General features: G+C 45.7%; 2 protein-coding genes across 3 annotated transcripts in view; one reads left to right on the top strand and one right to left on the bottom strand.

Annotated features, from left to right (window-relative positions):
- The window catches only part of aplp1 (amyloid beta (A4) precursor-like protein 1), a 70861-nt gene extending 55487 nt beyond the window's left edge, over positions 1-15374 (bottom strand). Inside the window, exon 1 of one of the 2 annotated variants that reach the window (XM_035405482.1) lies at positions 14955-15374. In XM_035405482.1, the coding sequence (XP_035261373.1) occupies positions 14955-15020 (66 nt within the window). In that variant the 5' untranslated portion in view covers positions 15021-15374. The remainder of the gene's footprint in view (positions 1-14954) is intronic. The other variant, XM_035405473.1, reaches the window with a different exon arrangement.
- Positions 15375-24337: 8963 nt separating this feature from the next.
- zmp:0000001114 (suppressor of tumorigenicity 14 protein homolog) overlaps positions 24338-26666 on the top strand; it is a 50520-nt gene continuing 48191 nt past the window's right edge. The window contains exon 1 of the mRNA XM_035428427.1: positions 24338-24706. Within this exon, the coding sequence (XP_035284318.1) occupies positions 24680-24706 (27 nt within the window). The 5' untranslated portion in view covers positions 24338-24679. The remainder of the gene's footprint in view (positions 24707-26666) is intronic.

Here is a 26666-nt window from a genome sequence, read left to right as displayed (position 1 = left end):
GTGCCTCTGCATACACGGATGCAATAAAACGACAGTTCATAATATTCCAGTGAGTGCTGTCCGTTTTTATCTTCCCTTTGTAGCTTGTGGGACTCCAGCACCCAATTATCAGTTAATACGCTTGAGTGAGCAGGTCTATTCCTTCGATGCTCATTAATGCAGCCAGCGAACTGGACGAATCGGAAGGCGGGTTTAAATAGTGCACAGAACTGACGCTCCTTTACACGCAAGTGACCTCGTCCCCAGTGCCAAAAAACAGCTCAGCTGGAAGCCTGCCCCGTGGACGGTGTATTAATGCAGCGGGTCCATCGGCGATCGCGGGCTTATCGCCGCGGCACAGACCTACGCCAGGCCGGGCCAGGCCAGGCATTGCGCAATGAAAACGGAGAGCTTTTTTTTTCCATCCCTCCCTCCCTCCTGGAAATTTCCGCGCGATTCGCGGATGCCTGTAGAAATGGGTCAAGGGCTGCGGCGCGCGTCGCAGAGCGCACCGTTAAAAGGAAAAGAGGGGCGGGAGGAGCGGCGTATTTAACGGGGGCGGGGCGCAGACGCCACTCGTCCGCTCCGGGTAAAAGACGCGAGCCACCGTGAGACGTGCGCTCACAGAACATCGAGCGGTATTCACCAATCGTCTTCAGCCAATTCCACATCGGTGTCATTTTATTTCTCAAGGCTAGTGTGCTCACGGACTGACTGCATACGCGAAAGAAGGACATTTCTTTGCTACACAGAGAATCGGTGATACAAACCGCTCCATGCGGCACAGGTACAACGCGTAACTTGCGTTTTCCTTTGTGTGTTATGTATGCTACGAAACACGCCTGGAATATCTCACTTGCCCTCAAAACGTGAACCCCCCCCCCCCCCCCCAACTGAATTCAACTCATCTCACACTGCCAGTGAATGTGGGCGTTGAAATTTAGAAATTAGATGCCAATACAAATTAAAAACCGCTACTATCTTCCATTCCACACCGCGACCTTTACTGTAACACAGTGTGAGAACGCATGAGAAACGTGACGGACGACGTCGAGCGTCTCTCCATTACCGAGACCGCGTGGACTGGCATTCTAGTGACTGGCTGAGTGCGGGGTCTCCAGACCAATCAAGCAGGGGCCCACGTCTCACTCCCCACGGGGAACGAACGTAAACCGGCCTTAAATGTAACCCCCGTGTTAACTGCGTAAAGGAAGACTACACCCTGTGTCTGCAGAACAATCTGTAACGCGCTTGTGTTCTCACGAGCAACGGTATAATGAAACTTTCCTCTTAGGCTGCAAACGCTCGGTTAGTCTCTTCATCAGTTCAGAGGTTATTTTTCTCCACTTGCCATTTTGGACGGATGAACCATAAGCAGGGGAGGACAGTGATCAACTACGTGGAGGTGAAGCTCACAATAATCACAGGTGTTTACTGAATAAAAAGTATAGCATTTGTTTGCTATCTTTAAAAAATCTGTACCACATTTCAACCCATTCAATTGTTTTAAATGTTTTATTTAGGAATATTCATTGGTTTTAAATATGGTATAAATAAATGTATAGACGACAGTGCAGTTATTTAAGTTATGGTATAAATGAAGTTTTTTCAGATTAGCTCTTCAGATGTTGCTTGGCACTCACAATGACCTCAATTACACGAATGGGGAAAAACATTTCTCCTTAAGGCCTTCAAAAACAAGAAAACACAACATCCTGTACAGTGATACCAGAACACATTCAGTCACAAGACTGTAAACCCACGCGATCGTCAACAAAAGCCGTCATTAAACAACACATCACCCATGCCGGCCAGTGCCATGCCAGCTAGGCGTCTGTGCCCGAGAGCGGTGAGGGGAAGCAGAGATGAGGTCTGCCAGGGGTAACGGACGCCTCCCTTCGGGGAGGTGGTTGGGGTGACGAAGGCAGCCCCGGTGGACCAATAGGAGCCTGGCAGAACAACATGATCTCCCCTCCAGAGACCCGGATCCAAAACAAAGCCAGTTACGGGCCCACCGAGACCAGCGATTCATATCAGAGGATGTGCGAGGGGAGTGAGGGAGGGACGGAGGGAGGGAGGGAGGGATGGAGGAAGAGAGGGATGGAGAGAGAGGGAAGTACAGAGGGAGAGAGGGACAGAGGGATAGAGGGAGAGAGGGAGGGAGGGGGAAAAGGAGGGAGAGAGGGAGAGGGGGAGGGAGGGAGGGAGAGAGGGAGGGAGGGAGGGAGGGATAGAGGGAGGGAGGGAGGGAGGGAGGGATGGAGGATAGAGGGAGAGAGGGAGGCACGTGTGGGTGATTAATAATTCAAAGCATGAAGAGTGAGCGGAGCGTATGAAACAAAAGGCGGGGGGAGAAGAAGCTGCTCAGGACGAGCTGAGGCACGCGTGTGCCAGAGAGGGGCGGGGCGAGGGGGGGCGAGGGGGGGGGCGGCGGCCTGGCGTGATGGGCGGAGCCGATCTGACAGAGGGAGTCCGGAACTTTCCATCTGGGCGGCTGCGGGTCACATGACTCGAGGAACGCGTCGCGGCGTCGGCCACACCCCCGCGCCCGGGGCGGCACCGGTCACAGGAGCGGACGGGAGGAGCAGGAGGGCGCCCGAGCGGAACTGGCACACCGGGACCCTCGCCAGGGCTCTGCTGATATCTGCTGCTTTTCTTTCTTTCTTTCCTTTATTTTAATTTAAGAAACAACACATCTCGGGAAACAGTTTGGCGGGGAGCCCATCGCTGCCCCCCCCCCCCCCCCCCCGGATCCCCACCCCCCTTCGCCGCACGGGCCGCCATTACCGCCATCATGTTTATGGGTTGCCGGGGCGATTGAGCCGTAGACGCAGTCTGTGTTCTTTTTTTTTTTACTTTTGTTTTTTATAGGCCAGTGCTGTCACGGTTACCGCATTCGAGTCACGCAGGCGCGATCGCGGAGTCCCCTCCCAGACCGCAGAGCGCCTTCCTCCCGTCTACCTGCGAGTGTTTGTGAGGCAGAGACGAATCTGCTGCTGCTCTCCTGCAGCTCCCCCCCCCATCTCTGCTCCCCCAGCATTCCCTCGCTCGCGCTGGAAGGAGAGGGTTTATTTAAACACATGGAGGGGCCTTATCAAAGCGTCCCAGCTGTGCCTCGGGCTACCTGTTTCCGGCCAGCACTGACAGTCTGCCCCCCCTTTCCCAGGATGAGTCTTTTCATCGGGTCAAACCTGTCAATTATACTAACCCCCCCCCCTCCCCCAATACCTATTCCTGACGGGAGCGGGGGTTCAGAGCCATATCGCTGGCTGAGGCTGTGCTGCCCGAGGCCTTGGCACCAGCGTGGCACGGTGGCTGGAGAAACTGACTTTGTAATTTAAAGTTTTGCGGGTTCAAATCCCAGGTTGGGGCACCGCTGCTGTGCCCTTGAGCGAGGTGTCCTGAACCCAATTTCTTCAGGGAAATATCCAGCTGCATGAATGGATAGCAGGCACACAAAAAAATGCGGCCTGTGAAAGCTGTTCCAGATAATAGCATCAGAGCCAAGGCCTCACTGCAATGATGCGCGTGCCCCGCTCCTAAAAACAGCCGCTGACTCCCGCGCCCCTGACCCTTCCTGAGCCGTGCCTCGGGCGCCTCCAATCTCACCACTCAGCTAAATCACAAAGGTGCGATCAGAATGCTCTTAACTGAACATTCTAGTGCTGATGTAACAATCGCTACTGGTAATTGAAAGCAATGGAGTTCCAGAACATCCCAAGAAAATCCGCTCTTCAAAAGGGTAACTGTAGACACCCTGATTGGTCGAATCAGGTGTTCTCATGCCGGGGAAGAACAGCAGCCCGCACCCACACAGACCCTTCACGGACACGTTTGGGCACGCCCGCGATACTGTGCCACAGACAATGTGATCGCAAAGGACAGCCTCACAGCGTTTCCCACAATGCACCGTTCCGCTGACTCAGCCCACAGTGCTCCGCCAGCCCTCCTGCGCTCCCTCTGCCCCTCGCTGGGCGACGGCAACAGAAAGATCTCACGGCCAGAAGGGGCTACGCCAAACCTCCGATCGCGACAGAAAGATTTCCTCCAGAGCTCCAGAGCAAGCCCTGCCCACGGCCATCCAGGAAAGGGAAGATGTGCCACTGCAAAGCGAAACACTTTCACCCACGGCGTACACACACACGCACACACACACACGCACACACACTGCGACGCGCACACACACACACACACACACACACACACACCGCGACGCGCACACACACACACACACACACACACGCGTGCACACACACACACACACACACACCGCGACGTGTACACACACACGCGTGCACACACACCGCGACGCGTACACACACACACGCGTGCACACACACCGCGACGCGTACACACACACGCGTACACACACACACACGCGTGCACACACACACACACACACACACGCGCACACGCACACACACACACATACACATCCATGTGCACACACGCACACACACGTGCACACATACACACACACGTGCACACACACACACACACGCGTGCACACATACACACACGCTTGCACACACACCGCGACGCGTACACACACACATGCGTGCACACACACACACACACGCGCGTGCACACACACACACACACGCGTACACACACACCGCGAGGCGTCTGAAGCCATTAGCAGAAACCGATTACCTCTCGGCAGCGAAATGAACCCAGCCGGGCGCAGGCGCCTGCGTGTTTGAGGGGAGCCGGCGGCTTTGGGGTGGGGTGTGCGAGGGGACCCAGACAACTGTGCAACGGAAACACTGAGGATGACGAAGGGAACCTTCGCACCGAGATTCGAACGAACCCTCCTCTGTTTGGTCTGTGAGCGTCGACTCGCAGAGACAGAGAGGAGGCCTGCATTCTGATGCTGTTCACACCCCAGACTCATCTATTATGAGCTAAAAAAAAGGCTGAACAGACCCTAGATCAGCACATGCAAGCTCAGGTCCTGAGGCTGGCCTAGGACTGGATCCTGGAACCAGGATCTCAAATTCAGCCCAGCACAGCGCAATGCTTGGGCGCAAAATCAACACTTTTTTCCTTTTTTTTTTTTGCTTTTGCTTGTATTTCCTATTCCTGTTGGACTCTTCTGAACCCTGTTAGATTTGATTTTCAGTTTACTTAACAAAGCAGTTAAGTAAAATGCCAGAGGATCACATAGCATAGTACATAGGCTGTATAGCTACAAAGCACATGCCACCATTTCTATAAAAACAATGAAACAAAATGAAACTTCACATGTAGGCTATAAGTTCAGTGGGGGGGAAAAAGTAGCCGGAATAAAAAAAATAATGTAGGCTTTATATGACAAGGGGTTTAGCTGATGTCCGTTATTTAAAAAAACCAAAAAAAAAAAACCAAACTGAAAACAAATCTTTATGCACGTGCAAAATTAGCTCATGACCGCAGAACAGTCGATGCTGCCGTATTGGAGAATGTTCCCCAGTAGAGTATCTTCTCAGCACTACGCCGCTCAACAGCACCAAAGACTGACCCAGCCCAAGCTTGCGGTTCGCTTGCTGCACAGCAGGTGTTGGGGATTACGCCATTTTCTATATGCTGCATATTACCACCGGCTCCGTGGCCCAGTCATCGCTGCTTCGGTAAAACGATAGCCGATAATTTCCCGGCCAGCAAAAGTTTCACGACCGTGACCATACATCGAGTGTTCTGTGAAACGTTAAAAATCTGTTCCTTCATCTCCCAGAAATAAGTGTAACAAACACATATACGAAATTGACATAAATAAATACACAAATAACTAGTCATTACAAAATGGGGAAATGACATGAAATATTTTGAAAACGGCAATTTTTCTATTTCAGATTCTATACCTACACGTCATACACTATATTATGTGCATTATGCTCAATTTCATAAGCGAAACATTATTTCTCATTATTTTATAAGAGTGGTATTGCAACGCGAGGCACTAGGGAACACAAAGAGCTGCTTAATTAGCAGCACTTAGCAGTGCTGCTGACTCAGCCCTTCTGAGGGTGTGGTGCTGCAGGCCACGCGCACAGATAACTGAGCTGTAGATGTGCAGAGCAGTTTAATGCTGTTCATGGATGCCCCCGCTTGCAAAATACTAAACTCCCTCATTTCCTCATGTAATCATATTGAAATATTATGTTGCAGCTTGACTCAAATGGCAAGGAAGTGAGTTGGACATTGGGGGACACACAAGAAATTGCAAGAAACAATAAATGAATACAAATATTACTTGGGGGGGGGGGGGGGGCAATTTTTCCGGCTTCAAACATTGGGGAGACCCGTCCTCTCTGCCTCCTGCACCCCTATTTCTACCTTAGCTCGACCTCTATTTATGAACTATAATCAACCCAAACTTGTGTACAGGAACAGAAACGGACTAGGTCAGTCCCTGTGTTAATACACTGCATGTAGCAACCAAACAATTTTTTCTCTCTCTTTTGGTTTCTACATTTGGTACTGTACAGTTTTTCAAGTCAGCTTTTGTAAGGACACGGTTTGAGTCTGTGAAACTCCATAATTAATTGCTTGATTGCATTTAGTACAATAATGGAGGATGTAATCACTCATTATCAGCCAGTTCATAAATCCTCTGAATATGAATTAAAAGGTGATTTTAGGGAATTATTATTTCACAATAGGAGTGCATCAGCTGAATGTCCTGCTGCCCACATGCTATGAAAGGCCTCAGCTAACAAAACTCACAAAAGAAGAAGGACTCTCAATTTAACAAGGACGAAACTGTCCATACCCACGGCGCACCTGTGCAAAGTGTCATGAGTAAAACTTGGCTAACTATATAGCTAGCCAGCTATGGCATGTCCTCACCTCTGTAACGTTATTTGTTGTCCTCCGTGTGTCCATACGTCTATATCGGTGGTACGCGCTAACTAGGCTAACTAAAGCAAGCGAAGCGCTAACATGTTAGGGTTAGCTAAAGTAACGTTAGGCGATAAAGGTGTGCTTAAAAAATCTTGTGTGTTCGAAGTGATTCTGGGAGATGCACCTGCGCATACGTCCTACTAAACGAAGCACCACCGCACCAACTGCGCATGCGTCCTACCAAACGTCCCTCAAAGGTCGTCCATGAGTGAGTGAGTGAGTGAGTGAGTGACCACAATTTGCCAGGCAGTCCTGTGCGCCGTGGGAAAAACAAAGAGGGAGAATAATGCCGTTGTAAATTATTTGTTTTGTCTTTAATGTGTATTCTGTCATATGTCATACGCATTGTTTCCCTTTCACATGAATTTAAGCACATCGTAAATAGAATTCAAGCACCACTGAAAAGCTAAATATTTTTTTCCGCTTTTAATTTTACTTTGACATTTCAGAAATTCCCCTTCGCAGCTGAGCTACCACATGACACGGCGGTGAGAGAAATGTTTGCTTTTTTTGTCGAGGGTTTACATCACACCTCCAGTCCTGCAGCTGTCTCGCCCATCCTCTGCTTCCTGTCCTCAGTATAATTTAGCAATCCCCACACATTTCTCCTCCCACTCCGAATAACACCTTGTAACTGTAAAATCTCTGGGTTTTCCGGTGCGGCTCTGATGTCGTCTGAACAATGGAAACCTGTGAGTCACAGCCACACAGGCCTGGATTCAGTCAACAATCGCCCTGAGAAACATTTCACACTTAAAACGCAAAGATTTTTTCACATGTATGCGGTTTGCCAAGTTCGCCAATCACCTAAAATAAGTTCCCCAAACAAGTGTTTGTGGGGGGAAAAAAATGCTTTGCATCCAGGCCATAGCTAGAACCAGCCCTGTGTGTTTGCGTGGATATAAAGATATTTTAGATTGTGTTGAGAAATAAAACTGTTTTTATTTATTTATTTATTTGTTTTTTTTTTAAAGAACTTTCATTTCCAGCATGTCTCAGTCGTTGATAACAAAACCTTTTTCTTCCAACAGTGAGTCATACAGTGAGAAGCTGATTAAATACAACACCCTCCTTCTGCCAGACCTCAGCTGGGCTGCAGACCGCTCCAGTCCTTTCCAAGCATTTCAAAGGTGATGTTACCACAAGGCTTCCTTCATACTGCATAAGCTGACATTTGTCATTTTAAAATGTGAGTGCGTTTGTGTCTTTGTTGCTACGGAGATTAACCGAGAGATTATGTCCATCACTTAAAGCAGGCAGTAGCAGTAAAAAAACATTTTTAAATAATTTTTTAGAATTTTGAGTATTTGATCTTGTTTTGAAGGTAAGATAAGGCCATTCTATTTCTCCAAACTGGAACTCTTTTTTTTTTTGTTGTCATTCAGTCCAAGACTGATGCATGCTAATCTACGCCAGTCACCACCCTGCTTGCTCTCTGGAGCAGGAGCTGGCTTGGATTAGCATGCAAGGGCTTAACTGTGTATTACTCAGTCCTGTTCCGGTTTGGAGCGAACCAGGTTACAGTGTGCCAGTTTAACTACGATGGCACTCACATTTCAGAGGCTGACGCTTTGCTACAAGTCTGGCTTTTTAAACATCACAAAATTCAGAGAGGTGAAGTGGATCTTCACGAAAAAGTCAGCAGGCTTTCAGTTGTTCCCTTCAGTTGTTCCCGTTATTTATTTATTAATTATTTTTTTGGCCTGTCACCACATCTTCACGGGTTAATCTTGTGTTGCAGCTTCGGTGTGGGCGCAGTGAAGACACCCATCGCGTTCACTGTTTCAGACAATAGGGCCTTAGCGTTTCCCTTAGCAACACGCGAGCCGAAGCATCGGCACGGAAACGCACGGTTCAGGTTTGCATCCGCAAGTCCTAATTGGCTGAATCTGACAGTTTGCCAGGTGATGTAGTGGAGGCAGGGGACCCCTTGGGATCTTCAAGTAGGAACTTGATACAATGCTGGACCCTCTAGGGGGGTGTTATGAGCCCAGACAGGCTGAACGGCCCAGCCTCATCACCAAATATTTGTATATTCTGATGTTCCTTCCAAAATGGGAGATATTCTCCCGCATACAATATGGAATGATGAGAGAAGCGGGCTATCCTTGTTTTGTGATTGACTTTTTGCTCTTTGAAATGTTTTTTTTATAAACCATTTTTGTCATATATTTATTTTTTTACAACATATTTAAAATATGAAAGTAATGCAAATAATTTGTATTTTTTTACTGAAAATGTGAAATTCATTTAATGCGTCAATTAATCAAATAAACGAGGAACCGAGCATCGTTCGGCGAATGTTCCGACATTGCGCGCAAAAATCCCAAGGCCATTTTTAGAAACAAAAGGAACATTAACAATTCAAGTGATATGAACTCATTTTTCTTGCAGCAACACACCAAACAGCAGGCAGCAGATGTTCACTCGGCGGTTCTTTACTGCACCAATTTATAGTAATTGTTACGGTTTGGATCGCGCCGTACGATGACCATATGCCGGTGAGCGCATCAAAATGACTGGATACAGCGTGTTAAGTAAACGCGTGTCTGTTATTGTGCACAATCCCTAATACGAGCCCTTTCTTGGCATCGTTTATAAATTATGAATGATTGTGCGCATGGTTCGACAGCGTGTGGACAAACACAGCGCTGTAAGCGAGTACGTGTGGTGGCCACAGAGCTCATGTGAGTTTATTAGCCGGGTCCATTGCGTGTTATTCAGAAAAGCGTTAGTTAAAAGTCTGGACTGAATCCACGTGTTCCCTTACTTCCTTGGGAGAAACAGGTGAATATTTTATATCCCTTATTGAAAAGTAATACACAACAATATATTGCAAATATGCAGACTTTCTGAACAATATCATGATAAATATATTCCACAGCGAAGTACGTATCGTGGCCAATATTTCGCCCATTAATTGCAGTTTTGCAATATATTTTCTTATAAATATATTAAAAATATATTTTTACATATATTTTAAATATATAAATGATATATTTTTAATATATTTTAAATACATTTCAGTATATTTCATGTCTGTGAGGGATAGACTCTCATGGACATTTGCACGGTGCAGAACTGAACTGCGCGCCACGTTGAAATGCCTAATTCTGCACGCAAATGAAACTCCATTCCAAAAGGTCACCTGCCTGAAAGCGATTTCACCATTTCAGAAAATAAGGGACGTTCACAGGGTAACCTAATCTGTCAATGATTAAACACATTTACAAAGAAAACAGTGAATCAAAGCAGTTTGTCGATTAAGATACAGTACAATTGCCCAGACATGTAGTTTGATAGCATCACAGGGTAGTCATATGTACCCCATCTTTACTATGTCTGAGCAGCTATATATACACACACACATATATATATCTGCAAATATATTTGCAGAGCTGTTGTTAGCATTTCCCTAATGGTTGCCATTCTCCTGCCTGCTTTACATTTTCATGCATAATCTGATATAGCGCCAAAACATAATATTTTAACCTATAAGGCAGTGCCATGATGTGAATTCCCAGCTGTGTGGCCATGTGACAGACAGTCATGACTTTTTACCCAACACAAAATAGTTGTATATTTCTACCTGTCAGGACAATGATGTCATCACCAGATAAACACCAGATTAAAAAAAAATAAAAGTTTTCCTGCACCTACAAAGCCAAAATTGGCTACAGGCGAATTAAGACTATATGATACCAAAATGGCCAATTACACATTTGTTCTCATTTTAACAACAGAGTATGATAATGTCCTAAGGTGCAAAAAAATGCAGTTGTTTCTGGAAACACAATCCTACCTCAATAAGCTTTGATTTAAACAAAAAAAAAAAAAAAAACATACAGTTGAAGAATACTAGCAAATGAAATAGCTGGTCGGAGCACACACACCATCTGAGTATAAACCAGCCCCTTCAGCATGTAATCCTGACTGTAAACCTAGACTGTACATCTGCAGGTTCCCCTGCACAACACAAAGATCTTAAGCAGAGCGCTAATCCCAGTAAATGCTCTTAGCACTGCGCTATTCCTTCAGAAAAGGAGCCTGTTTATGGCTAATAAACCTCAGCAGCCATTGCTGATAGTGGGGGTTGGGGGTGGGGGGGTTGGGGGTGGGGGGGGGGGGGGGTCACAGTGTAACAGATAGGGACCCAGGCGTACAACGGCAGGGTTGCCGGGTTCGATTCCCAGGTGGGGCACAGCACTTAGTCATCAGATACTGTGAGTGAGAAAGAGCTGTGCGCGGCACTGGCTAACCCAGATGAAAGGATTTAAGTCCAGTGTCCAACGACAGCCCTGCCATTCTGCTCACTGAGAACAGATGAGAGCTCAACAGAACAGAACAGAGCAGAACAGACCGACAGCCCTGCCATTCTGCTCACTGAGAACAGATGAGTGCTCAACAGAACAGAACAGAGCAGAACAGACCGACAGCCCTGCCATTCTGCTCACTGAGAACAGATGAGTGCTCAACAGAACAGAACAGAGCAGAGCAGAACAGAACAGATCGACAGCCCTGCCATTCTGCTCACTGAGAACAGATGAGAGCTCAACAGAACAGAACAGAACAGAGCAGACCGGTGTAGAGGGCTACTGCAGTGTCTGCTCTTCCCTGCAGATCTCGGATCTGTACCCGTGCTGAGATCCAGGGCACAGGACATCAACTTCTGTTCACAAAAATGTGCACGTTTTAAATGGCGCACCCCCTGGGAGCGCATTTAGACTCATTCTAAATGTGCATTCGCCCGTTTCCATGTGATCTCATTTTGTCCGCCACAGTCCATGGTTCACGTTCTTCTTCAGCATTGCTAGCAGATACATCACTCTGGATTACCAGATTGCAGAAGACACGCAGTTCCGGATGCAGAATGGCAAACACCCGACCCTCTGTCCAAACACTCATTTTAACTAGCCTCTCACTCACAGTGCTGAACTGGGGAATCAAGGTGGGCGGGAATCACAAGGGGTTGTGCAGCCAAACAACAAAGGAGGGGGAGGTGCAGGTGCCCAGATAGAGAAAGCCTGCTTGGGAATTTTACTAGAAAATCAGCACATCAACACCTATATTCATATCAGATATTAATGAAGAGATAGCCAGATTAAGGGCAATTACATTAGAATCAATTATTAATTACCCTGTCAAATACTACGCTTTCGCATTTAGTTTGGTTCTGTTATTAATCCTCCTAAAAATCCACTCCACAGATCACATTTCAAAAACAGAAATGATAAAACTGTAACTGTGCCTCTGATCTATGCGTTCTGTACTTTGAGTTGCACAAATACAAATATTTCTCAATCAGAAGCAGTAAACATCATACGAAATACAAATACGTTTTTTTCAGTCAATTTGCTGTGAGTATTTATCTGAAATTGACACAAATATCATTTTCAGACAAATGTTCACAGTAAACAAGTACAAAATAAAGCATTGAATACCAGTGTTTAGTAACATTTAAATAAAAGACCATTTTAACCCGAGCCAGACTGTTCAGCTAGCACCATCTCGCATTCATTATCAAGGTCAGCGACACCACGTGTCTATTCTTTTCTTTCACTCTCGCTCTCTCTCCCACCTCCCACTTCTCTTTTCTTTTCTTTTTTCTCCTAATAAAAAGAAGCGCTAAGCAAATGCAATTACTTTGTAATGTTGGGCTTACCCTACTGACTCGGTAAGGGTCAAGTTGGTCCCTACTGACTCGGTATGGGTCAAGTCGGTTTGGATTAATGTGCTAACCGGTTAGCGCCGGGCTGCGGCCTCCAGCGAGCGGAACTGCTGCGTGTGCAAGCGGAGACGCACCCGGACGGTGCTGACGCAGGAGCCAGCTGCACTGCAGAGAACAGGAGGCTCGCGAAAGTCCAGTCAGGCTCACCTCCCCCCCCCCCCCTCCCCCAACGAGGTGCGACCTCTGGGGGGGGGGGGGGGGGGGCTATAGTGCAGCAGGAAATGCACATCTATCTCGAAACAAACTGACATGCCCGTCCCGAGTCGTCGGCCTCACCTCCTCCTCTCCTCTTCCCACAACACCCCCCCCCCCCCCCCCCCCACACCTAAAACCCGCCTGTGGCTCTGCCGTCTGCCCAAATCGCTACAGCACGGCGGAGAGAGGTCACTGACTGACGCACTGGCACAGCCGGGGGGGTGGGGGTTTGGGGCCGTGCCAGGCCAGGATATTAGCGGGAGGCTCCTCGTGACTCCGATTCGGCCCCGTCGCCGGAGGACAGAGCCGCCGCGCATGTGCGACGTCCTCCAGCACAGGCCATACCAGGTGGGCCCTGCGCACGCAGCCCGCCATTTTGGCTCCTGACCAGTGTAGAACCAGAGGCTTACGCTTAGTCCACTGCTCCAACTGACTTCCTAGGCCTCTGGTAACGGCTGAGTTCGCCTTCGTCATTGAATTCACTGGGCGGCCATTGCGGCTCAAGGAGGTAAAATACTAAACTGAGGCCACGGCCTTTTCAAGCTTCAGGCTCGGCTCACCCTTGCTTTTCAGTGCCGGGGGGACCGACGTTCATGCTGCACAATTCCGCAAATGAACTCTCAGTCCTCGGCCAACCCAGTCATTCAACGGACTCAACGCCCGGCCTACCCCACCTCACCGCGGCTGTGCAGTGGAGGCCTGAGAGCAACTAACATAAGTCACCAAGCAAGAAACAGCATGTGCACGCACACACACGCACACACGCACACACGCACGCGCACACGCACACACGCACACACGCACACACGCACACACACACGCACACACGCACTCATGCACGCGCACACGCACACACGCACACACGCACACACACGCACACACGCACACACACGCACACACACACACATGCACACACACACACGCACACACGCACACACACGCACACACGCACACACATACACACATGCACAAACACACACGCACACGCACACACACACACATACACACATACACACACACACACACACACTCACTCACACACTTACACACAAACACACACACACACACACACTCACTCACACACTTACACACAAACACTCACACACACATAAACACACACACACACTCACACACACACACACGCACACACACTCACACACACACATACACACACACACACACACACACACACACACACACTCACACACACTCGCACCGGACGGGCGCTCACTCGAGCCAATCGGGACGGATTTTAACCTCCATGGCAACGGAACTTAGCAGTTGTGCATGGATCACACAACACGATAATGCGTTTTGCGTAAATCTTCTGGTAAGATAGGACCCGTGATTAATCCGTCAATAAACACACAACGACACTCTCCGTAATTCACAGGCCTACAGTAGGCTACGTGCGACTGAAAACATCGCACGAATTTGTACATATTCTGTACAAAACAACCATCACAGGCTACGTCAAAACAACAAACGTCACTCGATTATTTATTTATGAAGAAGCGTGTTCGCCCGCAGCCTTGCACAGTATAACGCTCTGGCTGGACAATAAAACGACAGGTGGAGTGGTCCGTTTCAGGATCCAAATCATTTTTTCAATTAGTCTTCAGGAAACATCCCCCTATGGAAAAAACCAAGGCCCGCCTACAGCAATAAAGACGTTCTACAAATTTATCTGTCCATTTATCAAAGCGACGTCCCAGATGCCGCCCCCCCCCCCCCCCCCCCCATCCACCCTCCTTCTCCCAGCTAAACAGGGCAGATCCAGCTACAGCTAATTATAAGAACAATTTATTATGCAATACCAGTTCAATGTAAATAGCTGCAACTATTATATTAATTTTGTACCATTAGTTAAAACGATTCAACGATGACTACGATATGGGAGCGCAGGTTGACTGTTTTTCATTCCTAGTGGCACGAGTCGCCAGTGCATCAGATGCCAGTGCCTACGCAGTCTTTTGCAAGTACTATGTGCACAAGATAACGATACTCTACGTCTCAGTATAAATATATATGTACATTTTAAAGAATGGGTTATTTGCGACGTGACAAGAGCTGTATCATTTATTCAAACATAATAAATGCGCACAAATAAAATTTGGCAGTAAACAGACATAATGACCACAAATATAAATCTAAATTATTCAGACCTTACCTCGACGTTTCCCCAACCGCAGATGGACATTAGAGTCACTAAAATACATAGCACCGTAAGGGCCATTTTCTCCTCCTCGGTCTTTCCCAAAAGGAGGTATTTTACTTGCTTCAACCTAATATGCGCCGAAAGCCGTGTATCTTGGCGACAGTACCGCAATGGTGCCAGTCTGAGTCGGTGCCTGCCTCCGCTATCGCTCGTCCTTACAAGCACGTCTACTCGCTGCTCGCAGTCGCTGTCCTCTGCGCTCCAATCGCAGCTCGCGCTGTTACGCTGGAAGAACCAAGCCCTTTTCTGGTCGCCTCGACCGCATTCGCACAATGGCTCGCTTCACCCGAGGACACTGGCCAGTGTGTTCACGAGAGTCAGAAAGGCGGTTCAGCGAGGCGGCATAGAGGGACGCCTACCGGAGATGGAGAGTAGTAAGAGAACTGGGCGGATTTTCCTTTCCAGAGTACTGCGTTGTCTGGAAATATCCAGCCTATTTTTTTTTCCACGATTATGAGTGTTGTTTTGACAAGTCTGTTCTCCCATTAACCATTTTGTCTCTCAGTTTGCACTCTATTTTGTTGAAAACTTTTTATTGAAGTCACATTATTTATTTATTTATTTATTTATTTATTTACTTATATCATAACACCTTATCTGCACCAACACCGTGGTATGAATTTACAAATAATATTTCAGTATTGATTTTAAAAATACTTTAAAAATAATTCCAGACATCCTTATTGTTATTGATATTGATATTATAAAAAATTGTAAACTAACAGTTATTTCAAAACTAAATGTTTGGCTCAATAAGAATAAGGTTTTTTTTTTTTTTTTTTTTTTTTTAATATTGTAGGAAAATTTTGAGACTCCCCATGATTGTGGTGGCGTCACATGTTAAAGTTAGGGAATTCCCATCAATGTTGATCAAACTGTTTCCTCCAAACTCTCGATGCTTCATGATAAAAATACATCACATGTATGACTATACACTCATATAATCAATATGTAATCCAATAAACCTATATCAGTAGTTGCAGCTAAGCTTATGGAAATGCAAGAAACCACAGTATCAACTGTAGAGAAAAAGCAAGAGAATGCAGAAGGCTTAAAAAAACCACACTTACTCACTCAGCAGAAAACATTAATCAAATACTAACCATACACTTATATTTTCAAACTGATCAACTGCTAATAAATATGTGCTAGAAGACGAATATTTTACAGTGACCCCTATGTGACCTGAATACAATGGAAAATTACAGGAGGCTGTGAAAATTACAGAATAAAGACTAATATTTTTTAAGGGAAAGTTGGGGTAACTTTCCACAATGACGTTATCACCCAAGAACAGGAAATCATTGCGGTGCCAAGAAGGACAGATGGTATTTTAAGAGTTGTGGGGTACACAGTGTATAAAATGAATGTAAAACTGACAATCAAGGTTCAATTCTGCAGAATTGATCTGGCTTTATGCACCTGTGCAAATAAGGTCTAACTTTTCTGAAGAGCTTGCTGCTGTGGTATCTTTTCCCTCGTGTAGCTGTTTTATACAAATTAATGATTGGACTTTGAATTCTGTCGGTTCCTAGACACGACAATTACTTTAAGTGCTTCATAATGTTTCATAACCATTGTCGTGGGAATACATACATTTCATTAAGAGCCTGATATCTGTCTTTCAAGGGACACATGGCATGTATGATGTTTTGTAGACACTATCATTGTGATGTTCTGTGTAAGGACCCACACGCAGACCAGGGAAATCCAAAAAACGTTGTCTTTATTCAGTCCGAGGTTCGAAGCCGGGTAATCAGAGAGAGGACGGTGCCGAATCGAGTTTCCAAAAGAATAGTGAAGTCGTACAAAGGGGTGTCGCAGGAATCTCGATAGACAAAGGCTTACTAACAATCGGCACAATGAATTTGATCAACGTTCTGACATTGAACAGGTGGAAAAGACTGACATTTATACACTGGGGAAGGTAACAATCAAGGAGGGGTTAAGTGAGTGAGGGAGGAGTAACAAACAACATCCAGGTGAAGAACATTAGGAAAACTAATTCAATGACAGGGGACTGACAAAACGCGGACTGGAATCACATAGACAACAATGATAATAGACGGCCTGGGTGAAGCAGGTAAAACACGTGCAGAGAGAGAGAGGTGCAGTCAGAGCAAGAGACAGGTGCAGGCAATTGCAGAACACTTTAGTGCAACACAAAGTGCTTCACAAAGAATCAAAAGAACAGATAAAAACAGATAAATTAGGATCATGAAAGGCATTGAAAAGTATTAAAACAAATACAACAAGTACAGCAAAAAGTACAATAAAATGAAATTAAAATAAAACAAAATGAAATTCAAATAAATAAAATCAAATAAGATATTAAAACATTAAAACAGGACCAGTAAGAATTCATGTAAAAGCAAATGCTAAAAATGTATGTCTTGAGTTCCTTTTTAAAATCATCCAATGACTGAAGAGCCCTCAGGCCCTCTGGTAGGCTATTCCACAGGCTGGGGCCATAGGCACTGTGTAATGCCCAGCCAAAGGTCTGAGTCATGCATCTAGGTGTGAATCACAGGTTACTGCTAGAGGATCTGAGGGTTCTGTTAGGCACATACCTTAAAAGCAAATCAGAGAGGTAGGGGGGCGCTAGGCTAGAAAGTGTCTTATAAACTAAAAGAAGAATTTAAAAATCAATGCTAAAAGGAATAGGTAGCCAATGAAGTGCTTTTATGTGTCCTCGCTTTTTGGTTTTAGTCAGTAAGTGAGAAGCAGAGTTAATGCGTGTCTCAAATCTTAGCTCAGGGTCCATAAGTGGAGTGACAAATTTTTCTTATTGGGTCTTTGGGTCCACAAGAAGCACCTCTGTCTTGTTTTGATTCAACAGTAGAAATGTTTTTAACTAGGTTTATAAGGACTTCGTATGGCCTTTTATCATTGGGGGATATGGAGATGTAAAGCTGGGTATCATCAGCATAACTATGAAATTGCACTCTGTGCCTCCTGATAACACCTCCCAGAGGCAGCATGTAAAGATTAAAAAGGACTGGTCTGAGAATTGATCCCTGGGGGACACCTGTGACATGTGACATTAAAACTCTCAGAAGTGCGCAGGCCCAGGTTAACATTGAAGGAAAGGTCTGTCAGACAGGTCTTAAACCAGTTAAGAGCAGTGCCTGTGATGCCCACCCATTGTTCTAGTCTGTCTAAGAGGATGGTACGGTCAACTGTGTCAAAGGCAGAACTCAGTACTCAATAGTACAAGAACAGACAGACTTTCAGCATCAGCATTCCTCCTGAGGTCATCCACTACCCTTACAAGAGCAGACTCTGTACTGTGCCTGCATTTAAAATCAAACTGAAACTTTTCAAGAGTCCTATTGGAGGTTTAAAAACTCATTCAGTTTTTTAGCACTAATTTCTCATGAATCGCACTAAGGTTAGAAACTGGCCTAAAATTGTTTAGATCAAATGGGTCTGAGGCGCTTTTCTTTAAAAGTGGCTTCACCAGAGCATTCTTAAGAGCCGAGGGAAACTCCCCAGTTTGAAGGGAGCCAATCGCAATGCTTAAGACCTCGTCAGATAGAGCACTTAAAACCACGTGTCCATTTTTTAAAAGCTGGTCATAATGTTTTTGCATGCAATTTACAATTTCATCATTGGGCAGATGGTGTTACCCATGGCGACTTACAAAACTGCATTCCACATGGTTAGCGAAGACCACTAGAGGAGTAAGAGTTAAGCAATGTGGCAATCACATAAGTGCCACTGTCAAGGTAGATACTTCAAGACTGCTGAGAGAAGGGGTTAGTTTTTATTATATATAGAAACACAAAGGTGTAATTCGAAAAGGGGTGTTTTAAATTAAAAAAAAATATTTTCTGAAAACAGCCAGTGAATCTATGCGGTTGTTCCCTGCACTTGGACCGGTACTTCTCTCTAGGGTTTTCGACACACTTGTTCCTGGTTATGGTTATACACTTTGTTGTACGTCGCTCTGGATAAGAGCATCTGCCAAATGCCTGTAATGTAAATGTAATGTAATGAATCTGCCTTTCTGGCCGTTGGGGAAGATCGTTCCACCATCTCGGGACAAAGGGCAGGGATCAGCCGTGGCCTCGAGGAGCAGCTGCCAAGGGCTCATCGCGATGGGACAGCCATCGAAATGGGAGAGCTGGGCGAATGGAGAATTTCGGTTAGGGTTTACGGCGTAATCGTTTCCTGAAGATAGGAAGGGACACTACCGTTCGTAGCTTGCTATGCCAGGGTGAACGATTTGAAGCCTCTGGTAACCAACGATGGGAGGCCAAGGGGTGTAAAGGGTGTGAATTTAGGCCGGGTGAAGACCGGGCCCACAGAAATAGTCTGGACTGGCTGCATACTGTAACATGATGTCACAGTAACACACACTACTAAAGATCTTGATGATAAAGTAGGTGATGCGGTTTGGGATGGTCGAACAAGAACGCAAACACAGGTGTACAAGTGCCACTATTTACACTCCCCTAATGCACATGCATATGCACCAAGATCAAAAAGAACAGGCGCAGAGCACCGCTAAAAATTCTTGTTTTTAGCTTAACTAGGGGCGGGCTTCTAACTATCGAGTGTCAATCACATCTTATTAACCAAAAGAACATGGAGAAATAGGAAAAGGTAAAATTGTCATAAGTAGTCCTTTTGACACAAGGTGTGTTAAAAGTAACAACAGTAGTAACACAAGAAGTGTGTTGGATATTTGCACATCCTTCTTGAGAGTGTATAAATTACACTGAGAATTATTTAGCAAAAGGCAGGATCAAACATCACAGCAGGAGAAGCTGATTGCTTTACGACAGAACTTGAGAATTACAAGAATCAGGGTTAGTATTGTGGTTATGTATTTATGCAATTGCTGTAAGAGAGTATGAGTGTCTCAAGTACGACTTTATGACTAAATGTTTGTACTATGATAATCACCACTTGGGCATGGCCACTTTACATGAATCCTGTGATTAAAATGTATTTGTTTAAATCGATTTTGCCTCTATTTTCCAACTAAGTTTACTTTAAGATGTGCATATACAAAAATGTAAACATACGTGTGCATGAACATTATTTCAACCCAAACCCAGTCTGGATTTGTCCGTGCGATTGAAAGTTTCCTTACTTCAACTCGCTTTCCATGTCAGGTGATAAAATTTAGGCCTCTAAAAGTCAAGGACCATACAGACTATGGGAGAGATGCTGTGTGGGAATTGACAGTCCCATATGAGACAGTCCCATATGAGACAGGCCCATATGAGATGTCACTCAAACCTCAGGGCCTATTCAAAAGCCGGAATGTTCTGTTAGGTGTAACTTCCTGTCTCTCGAACAGGAAGTGTCTTCGGGTCAGCCTTTTGCTAGGTTTTCGGGACGTGTTCTGGCCTGGGGGTGGGAACACTGACCCTGCCAGACTGGTAGAGGGACAACGTGTTAACAGGCTAAAAACAGGTTCATACTGGTCACAGTATGAACCACCCAGGTATTTTAATTCTACTGCCTTCTCAGCCATCGTTCCTGCAGTGTTACGCAGTCACACGTTCTGTTCGGTCCTGGTAATGTTTGTTGCCTCTTCACATTGGACCATCGTGTTGCCCATAATCTCAGCATCTGGCCAGCGCCGACGTGTTGGTTTTTTAAGCTATGTTCAGCTGATAGACACAACCTACGACAGCATCATGCATCCCTACAGTACAACCTCTGGCTTCAGCGGCGTTTGCTTTCCATGTGAAATGCAGTTTCTGGAAGTCACAACAGTGCCCTATGGAGGTGCCCTATGGGGATGCCCTATGGGGTGCCGGGCATGGGGAGATGGTTCCATGGGGCCCTGGCTGACAGGGACCCTGAAACAGTGTGCTGTGATTGGGCAGGGACGAGGTGGCCTGGGGTGCTGGGGCCCAGTGTGAGATCTTGAAGGAGGATCAGTCCTCGCGCACAAACACAATAACTTCCTAAGACCCGGCAATTCATTTTTGGTCCCTGGAGGGGACATGAGCTCTTAATCTCAAGAACCATCTGTTATGCTACGCTGAAACCGGCACATTCAAGGGACATTCAATAAAAATAAAATAAACAATATTTTTGAAAATATTTTCAGTGTAACGTGTTTTTTGTCTTCCAAGACACTTGTATTATGTCAAAAAATTGAAATATCTAAACTTTTTTTGTTGGGATAAAAACATCATCCTTTTCCAGACATCATCCTTTTTTTTTTGCTATAGCTAAAAGCTCAAAAGCATGGACTGTGAAATTAAATTCTTGTTCACAAATTCTGAAGGGTCAAGCTGGTTAATTCCCATCTAAGCTTCTATCCATCCATTGGTTAATATTTTTTCAGGTGTTGAGAAATTACGTCTATTATGAGTATCGGATTTTACATCTAGGTGACTATTCGATCTGCATTGCTGAGGTAGAGATGTAATAGCTTTCTACAGTAATGTTGGCTCTTATTGGGCCAGTGATATTATCTGATATTTGATCAGATAATGGCTAGATATGTCCTCTAGCAAAACCCAATGTTACATTTTGAGAAATACTTTATGAACCTTATTTAATACAGTTATCATAAACTGACAATTTATGTACAGGTTTTTCATTTATGTATCATTATTTTCATATAAAATGTATTGTTATATAATTTGTTCATGTTTACTTTTGTTACATGATTTGTTTGTTGCTGTATCATTGCATTTTATTATGTAACTCTGTTTTTAATTCCGTACAGTGTATTGCGTATGGAAATTGTATTATTATTATTATTATTATTATTATTATTATTGCTGTTGTTGTTGTTTTTACTTGTGTAGTGTTTATATGGAGTAAAATGCATATTTTTTGCACATTATGTGAATATATACAGATGAATACTAGCACTGCGACAATTCAAGGGATATCAACTACAAAAAACCTGAAAACTAGCATGCACTGTTGTGAATACCTATTGGTCATGCAGTGCATCACTTTATTTTCACAGTGTATCTTTCACTGTGAAATAATTATGTTTCTGTTTTGTGAGTGCCAAAGTCTGAGAACTGCAGCGCTTTCAAAATGATGCTGAGCGTTTGCACCACAGAGTTATTTTGTGTGTGTGTGTGTGTGTGTGTGTGTGTGTGTGTGTCTGTGTGTGTGTGTGTGTGTGCACATGCGCGCACCTGTGGCAGTGTAATATAATGATGGTCTGTGTAATAGGAGCTGGTCTTGTAACCTAAAAGCCAGAGGTCCAAGTCCCAGGTAGGACACCGCCGTTGTATCCTTGAGGAAGGTGCTTAACCTGCATTGCTTCAGTGTACATCCGGCAGTATAAATGGATACGATGTAAATGCTATGTAAAAAGTTGTGTAAGTCACTCTGGATGAGAGCATCTGCTATATGCCTGTAATGTAATGTAATGTAATGTAATGCATGTGTGTATATAAGGTAGTGCATGAGGATGGGATTGTTTATTTGTTTGCTTGTGTGTTATAGGATCATATAGGAATCCTGTAAGATTGTGAATGTGCTATTATAATTATTTTCTTTAAAACAGGATTTTGAGCACTTTTCTTTGTGTAGTGCACCTTCACCTACATATTTCTGTGTGTCCATGACTGCCTCCTTACTTTGAGTAGCGTCCACAGAAAATTAATTTTGCCATTGCTGTCCTGGGTACTCCACAATGCTTTTTTTCTGTTCCTTACAGAATATGACACATTGAAAAATGCTGCTGCTCTAACCAATTAGAGGCACACACGCGCTCACCTCCCTTCTCATGTTCAAAGCAAAAGACGTGCATGTGTGCGTGCGATGCAGTAAAGACGAGACACTAACGCAGCACCCTACAGCTAAATCAAGTAGTAATACGTGATAAGAAGTGAAAGCAGTAGCATATTAGAAAATATAACTAGTTTATTCTGTACTGTGAGAATTACAGTAGTGTGTGAGTACAATAAAATAAGAAACAAACAAAAACGCAGTAGCTAGTTTGGTATTCAGCAGTCCAATGGCAATTTACAGTAATTTCTATGAGATAGTCGCTTTGGCTACAAGCGACTGGAAAAGGACTAGGCTGCATTGTAAAACTGTATGGACTGGCAATCGGCCGTGACAACAAAATGTCCATAAACATCTGGTACAAGCTCTGTTCTTGATTACTGTGTACTGTAATTAGCAACCGCTTGACTATCGATCGTCGATTGCCGAAGTATTGACGGCCAGACCTGAGCACGTTGGATGTAAGGTTCCAACCTTACGGGAACCATAAATTGTCACCAAACGTATTTGCAGGACGACAAATAAAATAAGGCAGGCCAAAATCTTGTTGTCCAGAGTTGTTGTTGTTGCTTTTTAAACATCCATGTACGACTTGGAAACACTCATCATTACTTACATAAATCGCAATTCACAGGAAAGAATCGCAAATGGGTAATAATGAGTCAGTAATTGTGTTTGCTTACAACATAAACAGCTGTAAGGGGTGCGGAAAATGCATTTTTCTGGAGTCTTTTCTTCGGTGTGTCTGGGACGCAATGTTCGACCACTTGAGGGCGCCCAACAGCTAAATATTTAGCTGTGTCATGTTGGTATGTATTGCAGGATGAACGCTGTGCCCGACCATGTCGGAGATCATTGGTTGTCGGTCTTGATCATTCCCATCTTGTCCACAGGCGCAGATATGCCTATTCACGACCCTATGATAAAGTAGCCTGTGGACATCTTGGAATGAAAAATCAAACAAATATTCCGTGAAAGAGTGAACCGTACAGTAGGTTCACAACCACATTGGTTACAGTACCCTTCTCGATGACTCTGGTGCAATAAAACCAGTGCAGTCAAAGTCAAATAAAGATAATAAATTAACTTTGACATTTCATAATCGCGTGCAAATTCCCCAATTCATAAAACATCATTCCACTTCCTGGCGAGACACATTCACGTGCACAGGTGATAGACTACCTGCTAGAATACTTCCGCAGATAAATCACTGCCAGTATAGCTCCTGTACGGAGATAAGACGGAATAATTGCACACAGTCGTAGCTGACTGAAGCGCGACGGTTGAGCGCAGTTCGTATCGATTGACAGTTCCCCCTGTTCGTGCCGGTGTCCGATGGAGCACGAGAGCCTCGAAATATCTCTTGTGATATAATAAATGCATTGCTTAATATATCGATTAGTTTACATATGGGAAGTAATTAGTTCTATTATCCAGGTATTTACAGACATTGTATGGTTGGTGAGAGTTTCGCAATGGGCTTTCCTATCCTTTGAACAGGTATGACTATGGACTACTTGTGCATGCTCGCTGCAGCGTCGCCTGTTGGATGTGGATTCCGCCTGTCCCAGTAGCCTCCGCGGTTCTGTCTCGGCTCTCACCTTACTATTAGCTTACGTCACACAGCCAGGTTGATGTGGGAGGGACGTCGTTTCGGTTTGGTCACGTAATCGTTTCTTTCCAAACTTTTTCCTGTCTAGCAAAGCGAACGCACAAACAGGATTCCGGCATTAACTTGTATAGGAACTTATGGGTGCGAGTTAGAACAAGAGTTTTCGTCCTCCTGTGGGCCGTCTCTTAACCGTGCACCTGTTCTTCGCTTCCGAATATACTTGTGATCTAATTGGGCGCTACAAGTAGACATATCCTCCATTACTCTTATTTCTAACAATCAAGTCTTCGACCTTCCGGAGCGTTCTTCATTTTTTACTTGTAAATTTTAAACGAGGGAAATGGGATCCGTCGCGTACGACAATGGGGTAAGTTGTTATTTGTGTACAGGCTTTTCTTATTAATAGTTTAACCACAGCACAAAGATATACCACGTTAATGGTCAAAACGATGTCCCGGATTATGTCCCGTGTACCAATGTTAAATCAAATGTTATTTTCAGATGTAAATTGCTTCATTGTTTTAGTGATTAATAAGTGTGTTAATGGTGGGTCACCATTAGTGACTTTGTGAAAGTTCAGTTCCTGTTTTTGAATGTGAGCATAACTTTACAGATACATTTGTGCATGTCTTTGAGTGAGGTGCTTTATTCTTCCCCAAATTGATTGTTTAAAAAATTGTAGGCCAGCAAATAGCGGAAGTGCCGAAGGGGAGTCCGCCTTTGGAATAGGCAAACTCAGGATATACGCTCACGCACCTTAACAAACGCCTATCCTCATTGAACCGATTCCACTTGCTGTTACTTCCGTACTTCGTAGAATCCCAAATTAACCCCTGCCCAGTCAGCTTCGTCACCTGTTGCTTTACGCCATTAATTCTGATTGCCGAGCACCCTTTTAATTTCCCTAGCAAATATTTATCTCGCGCTGCCATGACCCGGTAGGCCAAGTCTGTTAGCCAATTTGTACAATTAGCTTTTTACTTGTTACACCAGCGGGTACTGACTATTTATTGTTTTGTGGTGCCTCATCCGCGGTCAGAATTTTTTTTCCAGTCAGAGGGCCAGAGTATCCGTTAGATGATTTGGTTTAATTCTGAAACACTGAGTTTTACTTTATGGGGTCTGTTCTGTTAACTACTGAATCCAGTACCCCCGATCCAGCCGCGAGAAAGCCTTTCAGGAAGTAAACACATGCTACGGAGGAATTTGGTTTCAGCTTTAACCACATATGTACATGCAGATGTTCAGTATGGCACATTTACAATGAGTGCTGCTTCTTTTGCATGTAGCAGCAATGGCTGGTGAAAGAATGGTCTGATCAGCACCATGGGCTTTGTCCAATTCAGGATTCAGGCGCATTTGACATTAACTGAACTAGGACCATTTCGGGACTTCAAGAACGTGTCTTAGTAGGCCTACGCATGCAGACACGTGTGTGTGTGTGTGTGTGTGTGTGTGTGTGTGAGTTTTGAGATCAACTGCCAGTGTGCAGCATTGACACCAAGTGGAGTTACTGCATTTTTGTTTAAAACCGATGCAGTTACTCCACACCGTTTTCCAAAGGCAAGGCAAATATTCGTTATGTAGGCTACCCTGGGGCACGGCAGTGTTGGCAGGACAAGCTGAACACTCCCGCTATGAGCAATGCTGTGGGATCTTGCGGTGAGGCACGAAAATGGCCTGGCGTGTTCGAGCTCGCCCCCCCCCCCCCATCCGGTTCCTGTGTATGCCAGCGCTACGTGTGCCACAACAAACATGGCGCCGTCCCCTGAAACGAGCTCGGCCCGGCGGGAAGCGTTAGCCCCACCGCTCTCCGCCCCGCACCGGACCGGACCGGCGCTGCTTCCCGAACCGGACCGGTGCCTCGCCCCGGACCGGCCGGCGCCTCACCCCACACCGGACCGGTGCCCTGCCCCGAACCGGACCGGTGCCTCGCCCCACACCGGCCGGTGCCCTGCCCCGAACCGGACCGGTGCCTCGCCCCACACCGGCCGGTGCCCTGCCCCGAACCGGACCGGTGCCTCGCCCCACACCGGCCGGTGCCCTGCCCCGAACCGGACCGGTGCCTCGCCCCACACCGGCCGGTGCCCTGCCCCGAACCGGACCGGTGCCCTGCCCCGAACCCGGCGAGCTGCAGTACACGTGTGCCCGGCCAGACACCGGTCCAGCGCATCCCAGCCGCTGTCGAAATCGAGCTCGCTGTCTTTCCGCGCCGAGGCGGTGCTTTGAGGGGGCGCGCGTTCTGGCCGGGGTTTCGTAATCCCGCGGGCTTGCCCGGGCCCGCCTGCCCGCCCCCCCGCCCCCTCCCGCTCTGCGGCCGAGCGCAC

The sequence above is a fragment of the Anguilla anguilla genome, chromosome 1, assembly GCF_013347855.1.
Source record: "Anguilla anguilla isolate fAngAng1 chromosome 1, fAngAng1.pri, whole genome shotgun sequence".
In the NCBI taxonomy this organism is placed as follows: Eukaryota; Metazoa; Chordata; class Actinopteri; order Anguilliformes; family Anguillidae; genus Anguilla; species Anguilla anguilla.
This window is presented reverse-complemented; position numbering and strand designations above follow the sequence as displayed.